The sequence below is a fragment of the Haliotis rufescens genome, unplaced genomic scaffold (assembly GCF_023055435.1).
Source record: "Haliotis rufescens isolate VD_foot unplaced genomic scaffold, xgHalRufe1.0.p SCAF_7, whole genome shotgun sequence".
NCBI classification, from domain to species: domain Eukaryota; kingdom Metazoa; phylum Mollusca; class Gastropoda; order Lepetellida; family Haliotidae; genus Haliotis; species Haliotis rufescens.
The window spans coordinates 15,035,978-15,062,574 of NW_025964361.1; the positions used below are offsets into that span (position 1 = coordinate 15,035,978).

At 43.0% G+C, this 26,597-nt stretch overlaps 1 protein-coding gene and 1 long non-coding RNA gene across 10 annotated transcripts; both read right to left on the reverse strand.

Moving 5' to 3' along the window:
* Nucleotides 1-766: 766 nt before the first annotated feature.
* Nucleotides 767-26,302, reverse strand: LOC124114997 (carbonyl reductase [NADPH] 1-like). Of its 9 annotated transcripts, none has more exons than XR_007219039.1 (9): nucleotides 26,059-26,283; nucleotides 23,439-23,520; nucleotides 18,896-19,074; nucleotides 18,143-18,255; nucleotides 14,292-14,420; nucleotides 12,374-12,515; nucleotides 9,066-9,129; nucleotides 3,466-4,861; nucleotides 767-3,153 (listed from the first exon to the last, which is right to left on the reverse strand). XR_007219039.1 is itself a non-coding variant. In XM_046475771.2 (8 exons), the coding sequence occupies exons 1-8, from the start codon at nucleotides 26,083-26,085 to the stop codon at nucleotides 4,767-4,769; spliced, it is 831 nt and encodes a 276-aa protein (XP_046331727.1). In that variant the 5' UTR covers nucleotides 26,086-26,283; the 3' UTR covers nucleotides 767-4,766. The 9 variants fall into 9 exon arrangements, 3 of the variants coding, with proteins under 3 accessions (XP_046331727.1, XP_046331728.1, XP_046331726.1); XR_007219042.1 differs by having other exon boundaries at nucleotides 767-2,865; nucleotides 3,058-4,861; XR_006857931.2 differs by having other exon boundaries at nucleotides 767-2,649; nucleotides 2,818-4,861.
* On the reverse strand, nucleotides 15,023-18,136 carry LOC125376123. The gene is made up of 3 exons (XR_007219043.1): nucleotides 17,156-18,136; nucleotides 15,095-16,959; nucleotides 15,023-15,036 (listed from the first exon to the last, which is right to left on the reverse strand). It is a non-coding gene; the product is annotated as an uncharacterized LOC125376123 (long non-coding RNA).
* Nucleotides 26,303-26,597: the final 295 nt, after the last annotated feature.

The following is a 26,597-nucleotide window of genomic DNA, read 5'->3' on the forward strand; positions in this document are numbered from 1 at the left end:
TGTGTGGTGCAATCAGTATAGTGTGTGGTGCAATCAGTGTAGTGTGAGGTGTAATCAGTAAAGTGTGTGGTGTACTCAGTATAGTGTGTGGTGCAATCAGTATAGTGTGTGGTGCAATCAGTATAGTGTGTGGTGCAATCAGTATGGTGTGTGGTGTAATCTGTATAGTGTGTGGTGCAAACAGTGTAGTGTGTGGTGCAATCAGTATAGTGTGTGGTGCAATCAGTGTAGTGTGTGGGGCAATCAGTAAAGTGTGTGGTGCAAACAGTGTAGTGTGAGGTGTAATCTGTATAGTGTGTGGTGCAAACAGTGTAGTGTGTGGTGCAATCAGTGTAGTGTGTGGTGCAATCAGTGTAGTGTGAGGTGTAATCAGTATAGTGTGTGGTGTAATCACTATAGTGTGTGGTGCAATCAGTATAGTGTGTGGTGCAATCAGTATAGTGTGTGGTGCACTCAGTATAGTGTGTGGTGTACTCAGTATAGTGTTTGGTGCAATCACTATATTTTGTGGTGCTATCAGTATAGTGTGTGATGCAATCAGTATAGTGTGTGGTGTAATCAGTATAGTGCGTGGTGCAATCAGTATAGTGTGTGGTGCAATCAGTATAGTGTGTGGTGCACTCAGTATAGTGTGTGGTGCAATCGGAATAGTGTGTGGTGCAATGAGTGTACAGAGAAAGGTCATTCAAGGTGAGGTGATTAATTAACTGCTTCAGTGAATAGCATAATGCCAGTACAATTCTTGAAAACAACGACACAGTCAGGGTATCAATAAAACATGACTTATGTCATTTCTTTTATTGTGGAAAACTAAACATGAATGCATTACATTACAGGCTGACTGAGGTATAATATGGCGAAGTCAGTATGCAGGTATATTTACAATCAACATCATACAAACAATTTCTTGCTGGTGTGCCTCACCATTTTGACAATACTGTTCATTACGTCCTTCAATGCCCCAATCATTCATAATATTGATCATGAAATGTTGCAATGGACAAACTTCAACTTCTGATGAAGAAATCTCTATGAAGAAGTTTATATACTAATGTTTGATTTCACCACACAAACGAGTGATTAGAACAATAAAGTGTCAAATTAGCCAATAGTTTGTATAAAAATACTGCAATCACATATTACATTATGCTCTGTAAATGTTGGCACATTCTGTGTATTCTGTATACGTTTGTTCTGTGGTGTATGTTTAAGTATAATAAGTATAAATACATCATGTAGAAAGAAAATTACTTAATCCTTGTTTGCTGACAAAAAAGAAAATATCAAAAATAAATTTGATCCTCTGGATACTTGAATACTGAGACCTCCTGGTCACAAAAGACTGTTCTGTACTCTGCTTAATCCATTTGACCAAAACAATCTCTAAGGGTATATTGCTGTTTCATCAACAATGGTCACATCATGTTTTTCATCTTACATGTTACACAGCTGTCAACACACTAGTCGGGGAACCAGTCAACACACGAGGCTACACACCTGTCAACACACTAGTCAAGACACCAGTCAACACATGAATCTACACACCTGCCAACACACTAGTTGAGGCACCAGTCAACACACGAATCTACACATCTGTCAACACACTAGTCGAGGAACCAGTCAACACACGAGTCTACACACCTGTCAACACACCAGTCGGGACACCAGTCAACACACGAATCTACACACCTGTCAACACACTAATCGAGACACCAGTCAACACACGAATCTACACATCTGTCAACACACTAGTCGGGACACCAATCAACACATGAGGCTACACACCTGTCAACACACTAGTCGGGGAACCAGTCAACACACGAGTCTACACACCTGTCAACACACTAGTCAACACACCAGTCAACACACGAGTCTACACACCTGTCAACACTCTAGTCGAGACACGAGTCAACACACGAATCTACACACCTGTCAACACACTAGTTGAGGCACCAGTCAACACACGAATCTACACATCTGTCAACACACTAGTCGAGACACCAGTCAACACACGAGTCTACACACCTGTCAACACACCAGTCGGGACACCAGTCAACACACGAATCTACACACAAGTCAACACACTAGTCGGGACACCAGACAACACACAAATCTACACATCTGTCAACACACTAGTCAGGACACCAGTCAACACATGAGGCTACACACCTGTCAACACACTAGTCGGGGAACCAGTCAACACAAGAGGCTACACACCTGTCAACACACTAGTCGAGACACCAGTCAACACACGAGTCTACACACCTGTCAACACACCAGTCGGGACACCAGTCAACACACGAATCTACACACAAGTCAACACACTAGTCGGGACACCAGACAACACAAGGGGCTATACACCTGTCAACACACTAGTCGGGACACAAGTCAACACATGAGGCTACACACCTGTCAACACACTAGTCTACACACCTGTCAACACACTAGTCTACACACCAGTCAACACACTAGTCTACACACCAGTCAACACACGAATCTACACACCTGTCAACACACTAGTCGAGTCACCAGTCAACACACTAGACTACCGACCTGTCAACACACTAGTCTACACACCAGTCAACACATGAATCTACACACCTGTCAACACACTTGTCGAGACACCAGTCAACACACTAGACTACACACCTGTCAACACACTAGTCTACACACCAGTCAACACATGAATCTACACACCTGTCAACACACTAGTCGAGTCACCAGTCAACACACTAGACTACACACCAGTCTACACACGAATCTACACACCTGTCAACGCACTAGTTGAGACACCAGTCAACACACTAGACTACACACCTATCAACACACTAGTCGGGGAACCAGTCAACACACGAATCTACACATCTGTCAACACACTAGTTGAGGCACCAGTCAACACACAAATCTACACATCTGTCAACACACTAGTCGAGACACCAGTCAACACACGAGTCTACACACCTGTCAACACACCAGTCGGGACACCAGTCAACACACGAATCTACACACCTGTCAACACACTAGTCTACACACCAGTCTACACACAAATCTACACACCTGTCAACACACTAGTTGAGGCACCAGTCAACACACAAATCTACACATCTGTCAACACACTAGTCGAGACACCAGTCAACACACGAGTCTACACACCTGTCAACATACCAGTCGAGACACCAGTCAACACACCAGTCGAGACACCAGTCAACACACTAGACTACACACCTGTCAACACACTAGTCTACACACCAGTCTACACACGAATCTACACACCTGTCAACGCACTAGTCGAGACACCAGTCAACACAAGAGGCTACACACCTGTCAACACACTAGTCGAGACACCAGTCAACACACGAGTCTACACACCTGTCAACACACTAGTTGAGGCACCAGTCAACACACAAATCTACACATCTGTCAACACACTAGTCGAGACACCAGTCAACACATGAGTCTACACACCTGTAAACACACCAGTCGGGACACCAGTCAACACACGAATATACACACAAGTCAACACACTAGTCGGGACACCAGACAACACAAGGGGCTACACACCTGTCACCACACTAGTCGAGACACCAGTCAACACACTAGACTAAACACCTGTCAACACACTAGTCTACACACCAGTCAACACACTAGTCTACACAACAGTCAACACATGAATCTACACACCTGTCAACACACTAGTCGAGACACCAGTCAACACACGAATCTACACACCTGTCAACACACTAGTCGAGACACCAGTCAACACACTAGACTTCCGACCTGTCAACACACTAGTCTACACACCAGTCAACACATGAATCTACACATCTGTCAACACACTTGTCGAGACACCAGTCAACACACTAGACTACACACCTGTCAACACACTAGTCTACACACCAGTCTACACACGAATCTACACACCTGTCAACGCACTAGTCGAGACACCAGTCAACACACTAGACTACACACCTGTCAACACACTAGTCTACACACCAGTCTACACACGAATCTACACACCTGTCAACGCACTAGTCGAGACACCAGTCAACACACTAGACTACACACCTGTCAACACACTAGTCTACACACCAGTCTACACTCGAATCTACACACCTGTCAACACACTCGTCGAGACACCAGTCAACACACTAAACTACACACATGTCAACACACTAGGCGAGACACCAGTCAACACACTAGACTACACACCTGTCAACACACTAGTCTACACACCAGTCTACACACGAATCTACACACCTGTCAACACACTAGTTTAGGCACCAGTCAACTAACAGTCGACGCGCCAGTCCAGAGGGTCCAGAGGTGGTATTCAATCAGAATGGAGAGCCTAGACACTGCATACTAGAGCATGAATACATGACACGTTTATGGACAGCAACTTCTTTTATTCTTTGTCACAAATATTCAGAGCTACCTCTTGTTCCATCATCATCCATACATGTGTCATACGTTCATGTTCTTCCAACTTCTAATTTCTATCAATGACTGCATACTAGAGGATGTTTAAGTCTGAAATGCACTTATACACAACTACTAGACTGAGTAAGGTGCATGTACCTGCTGATAAAGGCAGAAAAGCAACCAACTTGTCCACTGTTCACTTCAGACTAGTTTATGCAAAATTAGACGATTAGGTGACTCAAAAGAAATCTACAAATCTTTAAAACATTTCACTGGTCCCCGACAAGCAGGGCAGTGAGTGTGTTGAACCATACTAGTGTTTTATGTGTAAAATGATATAGTTATTACCATTGCAAAATGGTTCTGTCAGCGACAAAGTTGCCTTTGGGGGTTGTAGTGTTCCTGGCCAGGAGTGCAAGGTATACTATGGAGTCAGCACCTGGAATAAATATGTGACATATCTCACTTCTGCCCTAGAACTATGTAGGGCTGACAAGCATATGGCGCTCCCACATCAATTCTGCCCTAGAACTATGTAGGGCTGACAAGCATATGGCGCTCCCACATCAATTCTGCCCTAGAAATATGTAGAGATGGCAAGCAGTGGGCGCCCTGTATCAACTGTGCCTTAAAACTATATAAAGATGGCAAGCAGTGGGTGCCCCACATCAATTCTGACCTAGAACTAAGTAGAGATGGCAAGCAGAGAGTGCCCCACATCAATTCTGCCCTAGAACTATGTAGAGATGGCAATCAGTGGGTGCCCTACATCAATTCTGCCCTAGAACTATATAGAGATGGCAAGCAGAGAGTGCCCCACATCAATTCTGCCCTAGAACTATATAGAGATTGCAAGCAGAGAGTGCCCTACATCAATTCTGTCTTGGAACTATATAGAGATAGCAAGCAGTGGGTGTCCAACATCAATTCTGTCTTGGAACTATAAGAAATGGCAAGCAGTTATTGCCCCGCATCAATTCTGCCCTAGAACTATATAGAGATAGCAAGCAGTGGGTGCCCCATATCAATTCTGCCCTAGAACTATATAGAGATGGCAAGCAGTGGGTGCCCCACATCAATTCTGTCTTGGAACTATATAGAGATAGCAAGCAGTGAGAGCCCCACATCAATTCTGCCCTAGAACTATATAGAGATGGCAAGCAGTGGGTGCCCTACATCTATTCTGCCCTAGAACTATATAGAGATTGCAAGCAGTGGGTGCCCCACATCAATTCTGCCCTAGAGCTATATAGGGATGGCAAGCAGAGAGTGCCCCACATCAATTCTTCCCTAGAACTATATAGAGATGGCAAGCAGAGAGTGCCCTTCATCAATTCTGCCCTAGAACTATATAGAGATGGCAAGCAGTGGGTGCCCTACATCAATTCTGCCCTAGAACTATATAGAGATGGCAAGCAGTGGGTGCCCCACATCACTTCTGCCCTAGAACTATATAGAGATGGCAAGCAGTGGGTGCCCCACATCAATTCTGTCTTGGAACTATATAGAGATGGCAAGCAGTGGGTGCCCCACATCAATTCTGCCCTAGAACTATATAGAGGTGGCAAGCAGTGGGTGCCCAACATCAATTCTGCTCTAGAACTATATAGAGATTGCAAGCAGTGGGTGCCCCACATCAATTCTGCCCTAGAGCTATATAGGGATGGCAAGCAGAGAGTGCCCCACATCAATTCTTCCCTAGAACTATATAGAGATGGCAAGCAGAGAGTGCCCTTCATCAATTCTGCCCTAGAACTATATAGAGATTGCAAGCAGTGGGTGCCCCACATCAATTCTGCCCTAGAGCTATATAGGGATAGCAAGCAGAGAGTGCCCCACATCAATTCTTCCCTAGAACTATATAGAGATGGCAAGCAGAGAGTGCCCTTCATCAATTCTGCCCTAGAACTATATAGAGATGGCAAGCAGTGGGTGCCCTACATCACTTCTGCCCTAGAACTATATAGAGATGGCAAGCAGTGGGTGCCCCACATCACTTCTGCCCTAGAACTATATAGAGATGGCAAGCAGTGGGTGCCCCACATCAATTCTGTCTTGGAACTATATAGAGATAGCAAGCAGTGGGTGCCCCACATAAATTCTGCCCTAGAACTATATAGAGATAGCAAGCAGTGGGTGCCCCACATCAATTCTGCCCTAGGACAAAGTAGAGGTGGCAAGCAATGGGTGCCCTTCATCAATTCTGCCCTAGAACTATATAGAGATGGCAAGCAGTGGGTGCCCCATATCAATTCTGCCCTAGAACTATATAGAGGTGGCAAGCAGTGGGTGCCCCACATCAATTCTGCTCTAGAACTATATAGAGATGGCAAGCAGTGGGTGCCCCACATCAATTCTGCCCTAGAACTATATAGAGATGGCAAGCAGTGGGTGCCCCACATCAATTCTGTCTTGGAACTATTTAGAGATGGCAAGCAGTTAGTGCCCCGCATCAATTCTGCTCTAGAACTATATGGAGATGGCAAGCAGTGGGTGCCTCACATCAATTCTGCCCTAAAACTATATAGAGATAGCAATCAGAGAGTGCCCCACATCAATTCTGCCCTAGAACTATATAGAGATGGCAAGCAGAGAGTGCCCCACATCAGTTCTGCCCTAGAACTATATAGAGATGGCAAGCAGAGAGGTCCCCACATCAGTTCTGTCCTAGGACTATAAAGGGGGGGGAAGCAGAGAGTGCCCCACATCAATTCTGCCCTAGAACTATGTAGAGATGGCAATCAGTGGGTGCCCTACATCAATTCTGCCCTAGAACTATATAGAGATGGCAAGCAGAGAGTGCCCCACATCAATTCTGCCCTAGAACTATATAGAGATAGCAAGCAGGGGGTGCCCTACATCAATTCTGTCTTGGAACTATATAGAGATAGCAAGCAGTGGGTGTCCCACATCAATTCTGTCTTGGAACTATAAGAAATGGCAAGCAGTTATTGCCCCGCATCAATTCTGCCCTAGAACTATATAGAGATAGCAAGCAGAGAGTGCCCTACATCAATTCTGTCTTGGAACTATATAGAGATAGCAAGCAGTGGGTGTCCCACATCAATTCTGTCTTGGAACTATAAGAAATGGCAAGCAGTTATTGCCCTACATCAGGTCTGCCCTAAAACTATATAGAGATGGCAAGCAGTGGGTGCCCCACATCAATTCTGCCCTAAAACTATATAGAGATGGCAAGCAGTGGGTGCCCTACTCCAATTCTGCCCTAGAACTATATAGAGATAGCAAGCAGTGGGTGTCCCACATCAATTCTGCCCTAGAACTATATAGAGATAGCAAGCCGTGGATGCCCCACATCAATTCTGTCTTGGAACTATATAGAGATAGCAAGCAGTGGGTGCCCGACATCAATTCTGCCCTAGAACTATATAGAGATGGCAAGCAGTGGGTGCCCCACATCAATTCTGTCTTGGAACTATATAGAGATAGCAAGCAGTGAGAGCCCCACATCAATTCTGCCCTAGAACTATATAGAGATGGCAAGCAGTGAGTGCCCCACATCAATTCTGCCCTAGAACTAAGTAGAGATGGCAAAAAGTGGGTGTCCTACATCAATTCTGCCCTAGAACTATATAGAGATGGCAAGCAGTGGTGCCCCACATCAATTCTGTCTTGGAACTATATAGAGATGGCAAGCAGTGAGAGCCCCACATCAATTCTGCCCTAGAACTATATAGAGATGGCAAGCAGTGGGTGTCCTACATCAATTCTGCCCTAGAACTATATAGAGATGGCAAGCAGTGGGTGCCCCACATCAATTCTGCCCTAGAACTATATAGAGATAGCAAGCAGTGGGTGCCCCACATCAATTCTATCTTGGAACTATATAGAGATGGCAAGCAGTGAGTGCCCCACATCAGTTCTGCCTTACATGGGTCTACAAGCATTTGGTGGCAAGCAGTGAGAGCCCCACATCAATTCTGCCCTAAAACTATATAGAGATGGCAAACAGTGGGTGTCCCACATCAATTCTGCCCTAAAACTATATAGAGATGGCAAGCAGTGGGTGCCCCACATCAATTCTGCCCTAAAACTATATAGAGATGGCAAGCAGTGGGTGCCCTACATCAGGTCTGCCCTAAAACTATATAGAGATAGCAAGCAGTGGGTGCCCCACATCAATTCTGCCCTAAAACTATATAGAGATGGCAAGCAGTGGGTGCCCCACATCAATTCTGCCCTAAAACTATATAGAGATGGCAAACAGTGGATGTCCCACATCAATTCTGCCCTAGAACTATATAGAGATGGCAAGCAGTGGGTGCCCCACATCAATTCTGCCCTAGAACTATATAGAGATGGCAAACAGTGGGTGTCCCACATCAATTCTGCCCTAGAACTATATAGAGGTGGCAAGCAGTGGGGTGCCCCACATCAATTCTGCCCTAGAACTATATAGAGATGGCAAGCTGTTGGTGCCCTACATCAGTTCTGCCCTACATGGGTCTACAAGCATTTGGTGTCCAGACCAATTCTGCCCTGGATCCACAAGGAGTCATAGTCCACAGAATAATTCTAGTGTGAATTCACACAGGGAGATAAGCAATTCTTACTGGGAACCTGAACAATGGTATTTCATAAACTGTTACTGAATATTCCATGAGCAACTCTTCATAGCTCACCTTCATCAATGTTCTTTGACCCTGTCTGTCTTGACATGTCAGTTTGCACATGACCAGGGCAGCACTGAAAAGAGTGAGTGAGTGAGTATGGTTTTACGCCGCTTTTAGCAATATTCCAGCAATATCACGGCGGCACTGAAAAGAGGAAAAGAGGAGTCATTAAAGCAATATGCTGTCAAGGTATCAGAAGGTTCACCTTTATTTGTCAATAAAGAAGATGCCCTGAACCGGCTGTTTTGTCAAACCATGTTGCAGGCCTCTATGATATAAAGATCTGTCAAATTGTTGTATGGTTGAACAAGATATTTTTGGTAAGTTGATAAACATATTGATGAATCATTGCGTAACAATCTTTATCATTTAACGAAAGCATTTATCCATGACATAAGCTTGTGACATAGAAACATGTATGTCATACCCCAATGACATAAGTATGCAAATTAGAACAGCGGAAGTAGTACTTTTTCGCCGGGGAGTAGGTGTTTACAAACAACATGGATACCTTTGATGTTGGAGACAATGTTTTAATAGATCAAAGAGGAAGTGCTTCAGTAATATCCGTGCTGACAAATGGATATTACAGGTTACAGGTTGATGGTACCGAATTTGAATTTGACTGTGATGAAGGCAGATTATCCAAAACACCATCGTCGAGCACGGCGAAAAAGACAACGAACACAAACCCTAACGATGCCCAAGGTAGATTTGTTGTTATTGAGGTCGGCATGGTCGATGGTGTGATCCTAGAAAATCAAAAGAAAAAGACAGCCAAGAAAACTTTCTACGATTTGAAACTGTTTGATAATATTTTTTTTTAAGTCCAAAATGAAATACGCCAAATGCATAAAATACCCCAAAACGAACTAGACACACAATTGGGGAAAATTATGAACCAAGCAGTCTCACGGTTTTTCAGAGCAGCATTGAGAGATCAACAAAACGAAGGGGTATGGCTGTTCACCTACATCATCTTTACAATTTTCACGATCACGGGAAGTATTAAAGGGGAGGAAACTTGAACTAAAGAAAGAAGGCCGTGGCAACTTACCAAGGTGAGCTGACCCGTTTGGTGATAAAGAGACAGGTCCCTGTGGCAGTCCGGATCCATTGGAATCAGTAATCTAATGAGCATAATAAACTGTCTATGGCTCTACAACACAATCCAATTCGGGTTAAGAGGTGTCAATGATCACAACAACATGTGTTGGGGGAGACATAACCCTGCATGTTGATGGAGACGAACAAGAATATCATGAACTGTCCATGCGACAAGAAAAGAATAGGTCTGGTGAGAATCCACGTGATGGTCGCGACGAAAGGCCCAAAATGTTGTCTAATGTTGCTGATCCCTCTCGGTGCCATATGCAGGCGTATAAGTTGTATGCCTCCATGTGTCCACTCGACTTCTGTCGAGATGACGATCCCTTTTATAATCTGCACACACACTTTAGGCATGCCTAAACCTGGCGATCAGTGGTTTATCCGCTATCGTATTGGGAAAAACAAACTTTCCTCTCTCATGAAAAACATATGCGATGCTGCCATGCAGTCTCTAAACATCGAAACGACTCACTGATCACTTGTGCAAAAGTTATATAATAATAATGTTATATGATAATAATGTTATATGATAATAATGCATTCTGTGAACAATTACTGCCATATTAATCCTGACCAGCACAAGCAAATATCCAACACTATTTCATGAAACACTCCATCCCGCACTGTGACATTCCAGCTTGTTGATGAAACTCTAATCATGCGGCCCCTTGCATAATGTCCAAATCGCCAGTAGACAACACAGTCAGCGGTCTCAAATTATAAATGTTTCTGGTGGTGTTAATACTATGTTTTCTGGCAACATTACTGGTGGAAACATAACGATTAATCTTGTTAACCTCCAAGCCAGGTTCCAGTCAAAAGACGCCGGATTGACATTGAAAGTGATAGTGGCATCGACTAAAGCATACTCTGACCTCTCCTCGGCGAGATATTGTGGGAGAGCGGTTTGATTCGAGAGCTATATATAAGTGAAATTACACCAGGGATCAAATTACACAGAATCGTTGTTGTTACCATTATTAAAGTTTTAATTATTCTGCGAAACTCTGTTCAAGTATTTAGTTAAAAATAATCCGAGGAACATTTTTTCTCAGCGAATGAATATGCCATGAAGGAGTTACGAGGTTGTTTATTTTGGTCCACAGTAATTTCACACGGCAATGGAAAACATGTACCACTACGCATGATCCATACGTAACATCTCAGCAAGTTACTGATGTCAATGTTAATGCATTTATTCCTTAAAAGGGAAACAATGATGTGAAAATGATAAATAGAATTCATCACTCGTCCCATTTATCGGTATTTGTCGCGCTATGGGCTCGGCAAATACCGTTTAACTAAGACTCGGTTGATCTTTCCCATATTGAAAAACACGAGTGATCCTCTATCTATTCTCTGATGATTCTTGTTATCAAAACTTCTTAAAGCTTCTCACACAAGAGACTAAAACATGAAACCTCCAACTGAAGTTACATGATCATTAAAAATATTCAAAATTGATACCACAAATACAATATATATCTATGAAAATATGAATCCTGTATAGATACAAAGTAATTAGTAGCTGTCATAAAACAATGTGTAAATTAAAACCTAAGATCACTTGTGGAACTAGGCAGGCAGTGCATACAACAGGCATGAGTGTGTTGCCCAGGCATCTAAGGCACCGAATTTGCAGTTCAGACAGAGTTGCATCCCTTAGGTCAGCAAGGATCCAATGATTGTGGGTTTGACTCCAAGATGTACTCTGTGTATTTCCTTGTTTAGTCAGCACCATACTCACCATTGGCATTAAACTCAAATCACTAACTCACCAATATAATTAAAATCATATCTTTACTTCCAATATAATTAAAATCATATCTTTACTTCCAATACAAAACCTCACTGCGTGACAATCTGAGGACACCTACATATGAGGTCCGTCCAACCCTGTGTAAACTTTGAATGTCCACACTAAATGAAGGATGTATTGGTTAGCCTAAGCCAGGTTTGTTAGATGTAAGCTTTTCAAAAGATTCCTTTACCAGTTCAATTCTGAACAAATACAAACCCACAGAGAACATAAATATACCCGTGCTGGTGAACCCTTTAGGTTTGGGCGAAGATGCCATGTGCTCAGAAACAACCAGATGCATGAAAAACTCCAAAACGATATACCAGTGCAGTTCCCTGATCACTTTAATTTTGAGGATACAGCAAGTTCAAGATACGGAGCTCAGTGAGATTGCTCACTCACTTACCGCATTGATGACAATGTCCTCTCTTGGGTCGTTCCTCATGTCCCTATCCTGAATGATGGTCATGATGTTCTTCCCTATCTTGGATGCACCATACGCTGAGCTCGGAAACCCCTGTTCCCGATGTTTACCTGCCTTAGCAGCACTGGCAATATATCAAACATCAGTGTACATGTAGTAAACCTGAACTAGTCTTCACACTACATCATTAAGGCCATACAAGGAAGACACATTAAATTTAATAAAATGTCATATCATTCCCATATTAGTACATATGCATTTTAACGTCTCGCAAAGCTGGCTGATTAGCTGAATAAAGTTACGCCACATTACTGAGACCACAATGACATCGTTCATGTTCATGAGGCTACAAACTGATGACGTCATGCCACTGAATTTACTGAAGTATATTTGATGTGATGTTTCATAAGTTTTTCATTATTTACTTTCTAAAAAATGACGTTCTACAAAAAATGTGAATGCTCACACTGATACAGTGATGCATTATTATCTACACATGAAGTGTGTTGTCATCTCAGAAAACATAGACATATATCACATAAGAAAGCAACCAATAAGCAATGTCACTTGGTGTCAGATTAAGTTCTACTTAAAGTTTATTTGTTGTTTAACCCTGCACCACCCAGGGTTGCTGAATACAAACTTTCCCCCCATCTTTCACAGGGAACACGCAAGGTTTGCTGAAGACCTATTCTTACCCGGATCTTCATAGGGGACACATAAGTGTTGCTGAAGACGTATTCTAAGCCTGACCTTCATGGGTCACTGCTGCCATTGAGTATATACGAGGGGTGTTCATTAAAGATTTCCCCTGACCCACTTCCGATGGACCTAGTGGAATGAAACTTGGCATAGGTATTAGTCTTTCTCCACATAGGAACCACCAAGAGTTACACACTTCTCCCATCGTTTTATGCAACTATGGAGACCTCGCTTGTAAAAGCCCTCATTTTGCGTCTCAAACCAGGACTTGACTTCAGAAATCAGTGTATCATAATCTGTGAAACGTTTCCCTTCAAAAATGACTTCATGGTTGGAAAGAGGTGGAAGTCGGATGGTGCAAGGTCAGGAGAGTAAGGAGGATGTGGAAGGATTTCATAGCCACAGGACCGCGCTTCTGTCTGGGCAACATGAGAGTTGTGTACTGGAGCATTGTCTTGCAGGAGACGGACACCCTTGGTCAGCATGCCACGACTCTTAAGCTTGATAGCGTCCCGCAATTTCCACAGCAGTGAAGCATAATAAGCTCCTGTAATTGTGGTACCCTTTGCCAAGAAATCCATCATCATTACTCCGTGCTGGTCCCAAAACACCGTGAGCATGACCTTGCCTGCAGAGGGTTGGACCTGTGCCTTCTTTGGGGGTGGTGACTCCACATGATTCCATTGCATCGACTGAACTTTAGTCTCAGGATCAGAGTGATGGACCCATGTTTCATCCTGTGTGATAAGTCTGTCAAAAAAGTGGGCGACCAGGAATGGCAGCTGTTTCCACAGATGTCCAACCACACTTCAACTGGCGATGCCAGTGTTTAACAACGTCATATGGGGCATCTTCCCCATAAGTTGCTTTCATTTCATCGAAAGTTTCTTTTGGTGTGCGACCTTTCAAATATAAAAACCTAATCACTGCTCGGTATTCTACTGGCTCCATTGTCACACCCTACTCGATCATAACACCTGTAAAAGTGGTAAGATTAATAGTTTGGTGCTGCAAATTCAGACATAACCCATAGATACATGTATCATTACACATGTGAAATTTCAACCAAATATGATAACCCTAAGTGGTTTCGGGGAAATCTTTAATGAACACCCCTTGTACATACATATATATATACATATCCTCTGTGTGTGTGTATGTGTGTGTGTGTGTATATTTATATATGTCTCTGACTTACTCAACAAACTCTTGCATGATTTTCTCCAGGCCATCCATTGTAAGGGCAGGGTCCCTGAAGCGACCTTGAACAGCGGGGGAACACTGACTGATGGCTCTGTGAGCTAGTACGCTTGACACGTTCACAACCCTGGCAAACACAATCATGTTAACAGCAGCTTTATGCATCTCAATGAATATGGAATTTTAAAAGTAAACATACCAAAGCACCAAGTTTCACCTTTCTTTCTCCTGCAGCCTTGTCATGGGAGATTGCAAGATTGGACTATGTATTTTACAAAACTTCAGTTCTTTTTTCCTGCTATATGATGGTGGCCTATAAATAACTGAGTCTGGATCAAACAACCCAGTGATCAATGTCATCAATCACAGAGGGATACCCAGTCATTTCTACACTGGGGTGGATGTTGAGAGCAAATAACCAGTCCTTCAAGAGTTTCACACCTATCGGACAAGTGGACTAAAGTTTCTGTGGCCAACCCTGGTTGAACAAGTCTACATATGATTTTGCGCTGACTTTACGTTCTTCTGAACATTGTAAAGAGTCCCTGTCAGATGGTTGCCATGGTAAACAACTGATATTCCTAAATACACAATCTCGTGCTTGAAATCAATTATTACAGATGCAAAACCATTTTCCCTGTAAGTGGTGTGACCTTGTATGTTGTCTACTGTAAGGATCTACCCTGTATGTTGTCGCCGGGTATGTTGTCTACTGTAAGGATCTACCCTGTATGTGGTGTGACCTGGTATGTTGTCTACTGTAAGGATCTACCCTGTATGTTGTCTACTGGAAGGATCTACCCTGTATGTTGTCTACTGTAAGGATCTACCCTGTATGTTGTCTACTGTAAGGATCTACCCTGTATGTTGTCTACTGTAAGGATCTACCCTGTATGTGGTGTGACCTTGTATGTTGTAGACTGTAAGGATCTACCCTGTATGTTGTCTACTGTAAGGATCTACCCTGTATATTGTCTACTGTAAGGAGCTACCCTGTATGTGGTGTGACCTGGTATGTTGTCTACTGTAAGGATCTACCCTGTATGTTGTCTACTGTAAGGAGCTACCCTGTATGTGGTGTGACCTGGTATGTTGTCTACTGTAAGGATCTACCCTGAATGTTGTCTACTGGAAGGATCTACCCTGAATGTTGTCTACTGGAAGGATCTACCCTGTATGTTGTCCACTGGTATGTTGTCTACTGTAAGGAGCTACACTGTATGTTGTCTACTGTGAGGATCTACCCTGTATGTTGTCTACTGTAAGGAGCTACACTGTATGTTGTCTACTGTGAGGATCTACCCTGTATGTTGTCTACTGTAAGGAGCTACACTGTATGTTGTCTACTGTGAGGATCTTCCCTGTATGTTGTCTACTGTAAGGATCTACCCTGTATGTTGTCTACTGTAAGGAGCTACACTGTATGTTGTCTACTGTAAGGATCTACCCTGTATGTTGTCTACTGTAAGGATCTACCCTGTATGTTGTCTACTGTAAGGATCTACCCTGTATGTTGTCTACTGTAAGGAGCTACACTGTATGTTGTCTACTGTAAGGGACTACTCTGTATGTTGTCTACTGTAAGGATCTACCCTGTATTTTGTCCACTGTAAGGATCTACCCTGTATGTGGTGTGACCTGGTACTTTGTCTACTGTAAGGAACTACCCTGTATGTTGTCTACTGTAAGGAACTACCCTGTATGTTGTCTACTGTAAGGATCTACCCTGTATGTGGTGTGACCTTGTATGTTGTAGACTGTAAGGATCTACCCTGTATGTTGTCTACTGGAAGGATCTACCCTGTATGTTGTCTACTGTAAGGATCTACCCTGTATGTTGTCTACTGTAAGGATCTACCCTGTATGTTGTCTACTGTAAGGATCTACCCTGTATGTGGTGTGACCTTGTATGTTGTAGACTGTAAGGATCTACCCTGTATGTTGTCTACTGTAAGGATCTACCCTGTATATTGTCTACTGTAAGGAGCTACCCTGTATGTGGTGTGACCTGGTATGTTGTCTACTGTAAGGATCTACCCTGTATGTTGTCTACTGTAAGGATCTACCCTGAATGTTGTCTACTGGAAGGATCTACCCTGTATGTTGTCCACTGGTATGTTGTCTACTGTAAGGAGCTACACTGTATGTTGTCTACTGTGAGGATCTACCCTGTATGTTGTCTACTGTAAGGAGCTACACTGTATGTTGTCTACTGTGAGGATCTACCCTGTATGTTGTCTACTGTAAGGAGCTACACTGTATGTTGTCTACTGTGAGGATCTACCCTGTATGTTGTCTACTGTAAGGATCTACCCTGTATGTTGTCTACTGTAAGGAGCTACACTGTATGTTGTCTACTGTAAGGATCTACCCTGTATGTTGTCTACTGTAAGGATCTTCCCTGTATGTTGTCTACTGTAAGGATCTACCCTGTATGTTGTCTACTGTAAGGAGCTACACTGTATGTTGTCTACTGTAAGGGACTACCCTGTATGTTGTCTACTGTAAGGATCTACCCTGTATTTTGTCCACTGTAAGGATCTACCCTGTATGTGGTGTGACCTGGTACTTTGTCTACTGTAAGGAACTACCCTGTATGTTGTCTACTGTAAGGAACTACCCTGTATGTTGTCTACTGTAAGGATCTACCCTGTATGTGGTGTGACCTGGTATGTTGTCTACTGTAAGGAGCTACACTGTATGTTGTCCACTGTAAGGATCTACCCTGTATGTGGTGTGACCTGGTATGTTGTCTACTGTAAGGATCTACCCTGTATGTTGTCTACTGTAAGGATCTACCCTGTATGTGGTGTGACCTGGTATGTTGTCTACTGTAAGGATCTACCCTGTATGTGGTGTGACCTGGTATGTTGTCTACTGTAAGGATCTACCCTGTATGTTGTCTACTGTAAGGATCTACCCTGTATGTGGTGTGACCTGGTATGTTGTCTACTGTAAGGAGCTACCCTGTATGTTGTCTACTGTAAGGAGCTACCCTGTATGTGGTGTGACCTGGTATGTTGTCTACTGTAAGGATCTACCCTGTATGTTGTCTACTGTAAGGATCTACCCTGTATGTGGTGTGACCTGGTATGTTGTCTACTGTAAGGAGCTACACTGTATGTTGTCTACTGTAAGGATCTACCCTGTATGTGGTGTGACCTTGTATGTTGTAGACTGTAAGGATCTACCCTGTATGTTGTCTACTGTAAGGATCTACCCTGTATGTTGTCTACTGTAAGGAGCCACCCTGTATGTGGTGTGACCTGGTATGTTGTCTACTGTAAGGAGCTACCCTGTATGTTGTCTACTGTAAGGATCTACCCTGTATGTGGTGTGACCTGGTATGTTGTCTACTGTAAGGATCTACCCTGTATTTTGTCTACTGTAAGGATCTACCCTGTATGTGGTGTTACCTGGTATTTTGTCTACTGTAAGGAACTACCCTGTATGTTGTCTACTGTAAGGATCTACCCTGTCTGTGGTGTGACCTGGTATTTTGTCTACTGTAAGACCACCCTGTATGTTGTCTACTATAAGGATCTACCCTGTATGTTGTCTACTGTAAGGGACTACCCTGTATGTTGTCTACTGTAAGGGACTACCCTGTATGTTGTCTACTGTAAGGGACTACCCTGTATGTTGTCTACTGTAAGGAACTACCCTGTATGTTGTCTACTGTAAGGATCTACCCTGTACGTGGTGTGACCTGGTATTTTTTCTACTGTAAGGATCTACCCTGTATGTTGTCTACTGTAAGGATCTACCCTGTATGTTGTCTACTGTAAGGGACTACCCTGTATGTTGCCTATTGTAAGGATCTACCCTGTATGTGGTGTGACCCAGTACCTGGCGTGAGGTCGTAGGAGTGGGAACAGTATACGTGAAGACTCCAGGGTGGCCCAGAAGTTGGTTTTACAGGTAAATTCAGCCTGCTCAGCAAACGGTGCTGGGTCCGCATTCTGGAACAGCAAAGAATTAGAGCAAATCTGAGACATTAAAACACAAGAGATGTTTGCAAAGAGTTGCAAAACACAGGAGGACATTAATTATGATCAAGAAATAACACATGCAAGATGAACTCCCCACCTAATGACACAAATTCTCCTCTGGAAATAAAACATGCCCGATGAACTCCACACCTAATGACACTGGTAGACGATATTCCCATTAGAGGGCATTGATCACCAACCATTATAGGTAGCTCTGGAGGGTGGGAGGTTAAAGGTAGTGTCACACACAGCGGTAGACGATATCCCCAGTAGAGGGTATTGATCACCTGCCCTTGGAAGGTAGTTTTGGTGGGTGGGAGGTTAGAGGTCGATATCCCCAACAGTTTGTTCAATTGACATCATGTAATATACACAACAATAGATTTCACTATTATGCAATTCCTTCTATCTAACATGTCAATCCTTGGAAGGTTACAAAGCTCTGGAAGGTGGGACGTACTGTGAGGCAGATCAATTTGTTCCATTTTTTTTCATTTAGAGATAAGCCTTGCATTTAAAATCATTTATGGTCACAATAGGACAATACCTTCTTCTCATTTCGCAAATAGCATTTTAGCAAAAACTATCCACATCAGAAAAAGATTTTTACCCTGTATGCTATTCCAGCATTGTTGACCAAGACATCCAATCCCCCGTAGGTGGTCTGTAGGAATGACTTCAGTCGCTCTACGCTTGACTGGTCGTTGATGTCCAGCTGATGGAACTTGGGCCGCAAGCCTTCCTTGTTGAGGTCAGCAACAGCTGCCTGGCCACGACCTTCATCTCGTGCTGTAAGGTAGAACAACGATGGAATGGGCGTAATACTTCTGTCAACAGTACTTCCGTTCCGTCGCTTTGTTTGAGCTTAATTTGGTTGGAAAGCCCACGATGATGCAGGTCCATCACCTGGGGTACAGCACTGGGACAAATCTTGGACTTGACTCCATGTTCAAAGGATTCTAGTTAACCTTGGAGATGCCATCTTCCCGAGGCAAGGGGGTTAACTGGAAAGTCCAGTTTACACCCTTGCCGAACTAAGATAGAATTTCCAGGCTCGATTGTAGCGCCACCAGTGGCTATAACGGAATATTTCTCTTAAATACAGACCAACAGATGGGGTCACCACAGTCAAGTGACAGTTATCTCTTGAACACAGACCTACATAATATGCACCACAGTCCAGTGACAGTTATCTATTGAACATAGACCTACAGATGGGTGCACCACAGCCCAGTGACAGTTATCTCTTGAAAACAGACCTACAGATGGGTGCACCACAGTGAAGTGACACTTATCTCTTGAACACAGACCTGCAAATGGGTGCATCACATTTCAGTGACAGTTATCTCTTGAACACAGACCTACAGATGGGTGCACCACAGTCCAGTGACAGTCATCTCTTCAACACAGACCTACATAATATGCACCACAGTCCAGTGACAGTTATCTCTTGGACATAGACCTACAGATGGGTGCACCACAGTCCAGGGACAGTCATCTCTTGAACATAGACCTACAGATGGCTGCACCACAGTCCAGTGACAGTTGTCTCTTGGACATAGACCTACAGATGGGTGCACCACAGTCCAGTGACAATTATCTCTTGAACATAGACCTACATAATATGCACCACAGTCCAGTGATAGTTATCTCTTGAACATAGACCTACATAATATACACCACCGTCCAGTGACAGTTATCTCTTGAACATAGACCTACAGATAGGTGCACCACAGTCCAGTGACAGTTATCTCTTGGACATAGACCTACATAACATGCACCACAGTCCAGTGACAGGTTTCTCTTGAACATATACCTACAGATGGGTACACCACAGTCCAGTGACACTTATCTCTTGGACATAGACCTACAAATTGGTGCACCACATTTCAGTGACAGTTATGTCTTGAACACAGACCTACAGATGGGTGCACCACAGTCCAGTGACAGTCATCTCTTCAACACAGACCTACATAATATGCACCACAGTCCAGTGACAGTTATCTCTTCAACACAGACCTGCACATGGGTGCACCACATTTCAGTGACAGTTATCTCTTGAACACAGACCTACAGATGGGTGCACCACAGTCCAGTGACAGTTATCTCTTGAACATAGACCTACAGATGGCTGCACCACAGTCCAGTGACAGTTATCTCTTGGACATAGACCTACATAATATGCACCACAGTCCAGTGACAGTTATCTCTTGGACATAGACCTACAGATGGCTGCACCACAGTCCAGGGACAGTCATCACTTCAACACAGACCTACATAATATGCACCACAGTCCAGTGACAGTTATCTCTTGAACACAGACCTACATAATATGCACCACAGTCCAGTGACAGTTATCTCTTGAACATAGACCTACAGATGGCTGCACCACAGTCCAGTGACAGTTATGTCTTGAACATAGACCTACATAATATGCACCACAGTCCAGTGATAGTTATCTCTTGGACATAGACCTACATAATATGCACCACAGTCAAGTGACAGTTATCTCTTGAACATAGACCTACAGATGGCTGCACCACAGTCCAGTGACAGTTATCTCTTGGACATAGACCTACATAATATGCACCACAGTCCAGTGACAGTTATCTCTTGAACATAGACCTACAGATTGGTGCACCACAGTCCAGTGACAGTTATCTCTTGAAAACAGACCTACAGATGGGTGCACCACAGTCCAGTGACAGTCATCTCTTCAACACAGACCTACAGATGGCTGCACCATAGTCCAGTGACAGTTTTCTCTTGAACATAGACGTACATAATATGCACCACAGTCCAGTGGTAGTTATCTCTTGAACATAGACCTACATAATATGCACCACAGTCAAGTGACAGTTATCTCTTGAACATAGACCTACAGATGGCTGCACCACAGTCCAGTGACAGTTATCTCTTGGACATAGACCTACATAATATGCACCACAGTCCAGTGACAGTTATCTCTTGAACATAGACCTACAGATTGGTGCACCACAGTCCAGTGACAGTTATCTCTTGAACATAGACCTACATAATATGCACCACAGTCCAGTGACAGTTTTCTCTTGGACATAGACCTACAGATGGGTGCACCACAGTCCAGTGACAGTTATCTCTTGGACACAGACCTACATAATATGCCCCACAGTCCAGTGACAGTTATCTCTTGAACATAGACCTATAGATGGGTGCACCACAGTCCAGTGACAGTTATCTCTTGAACATAGACCTACAGATGGGTGCACCACAGTCCAGTGACAGTCATCTCTTCAACACAGACCTACAGACGGGTGCACCACAGTCCAGTGACAGTTATCTCTTGAACACAGACCTACAGGAGGGTGCACCACAGTCCAGTGACAGTTATCTCTTGAACACAGACCTACAGATGGGTGCACCACAGTCCAGTGACAGTTAGTAAGTATCCAAGAAAATACTTATCATTTCCAAACTTAAAGTCAGCTCTTTTTTAACTTTACTGGACTCGGGCAAGTGTTTATTAACTTTATAATTTCCGTATATTTCACATCTTTACAATGGCCGCATTGTGAGTATATTATCAACATCAACTGAAGGTCGTCAGTTGTAAACTATAAGCAGTCTCGTCTCATGTCAACACTCCTCTCTGTTCCTTACTTGTCAACTTGCCTACATGCTTTGAAAAAGGGTTCCTTACACCGGTAGGGTGAGTGAGTGAGTGAGTTGAGTTTGACGCCGCTTTTAACAGTATTCCAGTTATATCACGACGTGTCAGCTTAATGTGGGAGGAAAGCCCAAAGTGATGCAGGTCTCAGACGTTTACGACTTCGGTGAAACCCACGAGCACGTGTATCGTGCTGACAAACCTAGAAACATAATCGGGGCGAGCCAGGATTCGAACCCACAATCATAGGTTTCTGGCATGTCCAAGGGGCGCGACTCTGCACAGCGAATCGCGGCGCCCTAGATGACTGGGCCACCCGTGCCCCCCACACCGGTAGGACACGGACGGGCTACAAACAGTGTTTATAACTGAGGTAAACATGTTCACATCGTCACGCATTCATCTGCTGATCTTTTGCCAGAAAGTTGATTCATGTTTGCACATTAGTTTTATTTATCATGATTCAATCTAATATCAATCAATACAGAGATTATATTATCAACAGTTGAACGACTTTGAACACCTGATACATCAGCTTGTGATGCATTGTTGTGTGCAAGACAGCTTGTGCTACAAGGTCCATGTTGACAAGGTATTCACTGTCACAACCATCAGTGGTTACCTGATCCAGTTTCCAGGATTCACAAACTAAGAGGGATTGCTACATGTAGCAGCAGACACCATATACCAGTGCAGGATCTCTGGTAGCAGGAGTCCAGGAGGCCCCGACAGCTCCGACTTGCTCATCAAATATGTGAAAAGTCGAAGTCCTTCTCAGTTTTAAATACTGTCTGAATATTTCTTTTAACAAGTCTGAACCTGAAATTAAACAACCCAATACTGTTGCACTTCCTTAATATTGGATATATTGTTAGGCATTATGTTAGCATCTACAGCCCTGGTTGTTAAGGATTGAAGACTGACAACTAGAACTCCCCTCCTTGCAATGATATCATGCATATCTGGAGTTCATTGTGAGGTTCAAAGCATATTCCAGAAACAATGACAAGAATCTTGAAGGAGCTAACAAACACCGTGATTTAGATCTAGATTGTATCCCCACGTTTACACCAGCAGCATCTTTCCTCCTTGCAAATGTGGCAAATAATGTTTTGCTAGAAGGCCAAACGCTGGTCTTCTAAGCATGATGAACATATTCAGTACAGTAAATATAACATAAGATAACTTCATCTTCTACAGTTGAATATTTATGAAAGATCATGCTGTGTAATCTTCACATATATCAGTTGAAAAAGCCACATTTTTGGATTTCCATTTAGATCACACATCAAGTAGGAACAGTGATATGACTCAATTAAATTGGATCTGTCATCATGATCCTTGACTATCATCAAATTGGTGTGAGACATACAACATGTCTTGGCACCAACCTTCGATCATGGCACTGATGACCTTATAAGGAACTCTTCGCAGGAGAAGGCACCCAAGTAGGCAAAAGGATCTTGTGGACAAATCTGCATGATGGCATTTGATACAGTGTATTTACCTGTCAGGCAGACATCACCATCATAGCTTTTACACAACCCTCGGACGACAGCAAACCCAATACCCTTGTTGGACCCCGTCACCTAGAAGAGAAAACACACCCTGAAACACATCCAGGTAATAAGGTTATGTACCCGGGAAATCATCCATCGCAATAACCTTGTGGGGGGCCCAGGTTAGAACAGGTCCACAGCACCCCGGGTTAGAATAGGTCCACAGCACCCTGGGTGAGAATGAATCCACAGCATCCCGGGTTAGAATAGGTCTACAGCACCCTGGGTTAGAATAGGTCTACAGCACCCTGGGTTAGAATAGGCCTACAGCACCCTGGGTTAGAATAGGTCTACAGCACCCTGGGTTAGAATAGGTCTACAGCACCCTGGGTTAGAATAGGCCTACAGCACCCTGGGTTAGAATAGGTCTACAGCACCCTGGGTTAGAATAGGCCTACAGAACAGGAGTAAGAAACACAGAATTGAGTATGGAATACTGTAAGGGACATTATCGCGATCTCGCATTCTCGCAATCTCGACCTTTGGAAACGAGGTAAATATGCCCAAAACACGAGAATGCGAGATCGCGATAACGCATTCTCGTGTTTTGGGCATATTTACCTCGTTTTCAAAGGTCGAGATCGCGAGAATGTCCCTTATAGTATTCCATAATTGAGGAATTATTCCCTGCTACATATTCCCCCGTCAGCAGTAGGCACATCCCCTTTTGAGTGGACAGTTGTCATGATTGATGTATGAAAAAACAAACACCCATAACTGCTCTTGATAACCGCTGTCGACACAAACAATATTAAAGTGCGTCCCTCGGGCTGCAGTATTTTCTTCTCTGTATCTATTATCTACATTAATGAGTCGAATAAACCCGTTCATTTCAGACGCTATCTGGGTACAATGATATGCTATTTGGGTGCGATGACACGATATGGTGTTTTAGATAGCTGGATGACACTGGAAAATACAACCCTCACTTTGAAGCCGAATAAATCTGTTACAAATCCCAAGAAATATGTACATGCTGCAGTTACATTTACACTTCATCTTATAACACTTATCCAAGGGACAGAAATATCGTATCCGACACTATAAACCTATCAATTGTCATGTAAACAATGTTCAAACAAACAGGAGATGATCAAAGGTTTATACTCCACATTAATGCTTCGAATAAACCCGGCATCTGTAAGATGAATCCACACCCTGCAAAACAACATTTTCACAGTTTTGAACAATCTATGTACAATGTTTTGACCATTCCTCGGTTGTACTTTTATATCCAGATTTATAGCTGGATCACACAAAGCCTAACTCATGAGACACGGGGAACTAGACAGTTGGCTAATTTAGTACAACACAGGCTCCACTTTCCTATACTTTCTGAGCTTTAAAGCGAGTGAGTTGTCAAGTGTACTTCAGCTAGATATGACACAGTATGTCAGTCTAATGTCTGGATGAGGAAAGCCAACAATTACATTGACATTTCCTACTCGATCTGGTCAATCTGGAGTGGGCCAAGATGCCAAATCCCCACAGCTGACACAGTAGCAAAGAGATACCAATCAGATAGATGACTACACCATCCAGCCACCACCCACCACCCCCACCACCTCCACCACTCCCACCCACCCCTGACCCAGCGTTATATGGGGGAGGGTGAAAAGCCACAATCAGAAAACAAAATAATATCCTTAACTTATGTTCATGTTCCTGACCACTTCATCTTTGATGGATAGAACAAGTAAAAGGATAAAAATAAGAATCAAACCAAATATCATAAATTGTTAGCTTCATAAATAAATATTGATCCAATGTAATTTTATGTTTTGTTTCTTGTTTAACACAGCACACATCAATATTCCAGCTATGTGATTGTGGTCTTAAACAAAATTAAGTCTGGAGTCTGGACCAGACAATCCAATAATTGACCTCATGAGCATCAACCCATATAATGACAAATATCAAATAAAATTCAGTGAACATTGAACTAAGACTGGCCAATTTGATACACACTTGCCATATCCACACAAGGTACTTGAAATGTATAATGAGCAGTTTCATCGTTATATATATGTTTTTTAATATTAATTTATTACAAGATTACATAGAGTATGAACATAGTAATATAAGTATATATATTTTGAAGGATACCAGTAAAACTTAGATTCCTAAATGAATTCTTCATAATGAAGTATACATGAAGTGCAGATCACTTTATTTTTCAGTGACATATGTTTTGTAGAAAACTGGAAAAATGTATTTAATTGGGCCAGGGAATTCCCATGAATGGTAATGACGTCATTGGGGAAATACCCACTCACAAATGAGTTCATGTACCCATGTCTTTGCTAAGAATGTTCCCATAGTTAAATGCGATATAGATTAAAACGACTTACAGAAAGCTCTAATGGACGGTATGGGCTTTTGAGCTAAATGTCATCTACTGCAAGCGCCCTCGCCGGGGCGTGCTGCTGTTTATCCCGAGCGCAATAAGTAGGTCATCGCTGCTCGGAGCATGGTAGACTCCCTCAGTTGCCATACGGACACAATATACTCTAGTTTACTTGAATAGTTCATTATGTAACCTAAGGTAATTATTTTATCTGATCTTACCACAGCAACCCTTTTTGTACTGGTCATGGTCGATGTTGTGATGACACTGAAGAAAAACAGCCACGCCGACAAAATATGTCCAGGTCAAAGTTGAAAAGATGGAATGTGGGGGCAGTGTCCAACAATACGCGCTAAGATTTATCACAGGTCGTTTTGGTGTGAAGGTCAAAGTCAATGTGAATATAAAATGCTGTGAGTGAGTAATGTAGATACCACGTGTGGACAGTTTGTCAGACTTTAACATGTTTCACTTTAGTTCAAATCATCGAACTACGTTTACTTCACCAGTACGCACCACAATGAACATTATAATTGTAGCTTCGCCTTAGTCGATATTCATGCGCTGATGCATCTTTATTTATTCCCAGATATATTCTTGTTCGTGGTACACTTTTTATATAGATACAATATAATAGCAGTAGGGACACGCTTGTTCAAACCCGATGCACTGTAGCCATGTAAATACGTCTGACTTACTGATAAATTAAGTACTGAGATTAAATAGGGTGTAACGTTGCGTTCAAGATTATTGCACTTAT

Coding starts and splice junctions, on each gene's coding strand:
- LOC124114997 (XM_046475770.2), bottom strand. CDS start 26,085: ATGACCAGTACAAAAAGGGTTGCTGTG. Junction 12,516..14,291: donor ATCATGCAAGAGTTTGTTGA/GTAAGTCAGAGA, acceptor ATATATTGCCAG/TGCTGCTAAGGCAGGTAAAC. Junction 10,187..12,373: donor AGGACATTGTCATCAATGCG/GTAAGTGAGTGA, acceptor TATGCTCATTAG/ATTACTGATTCCAATGGATC.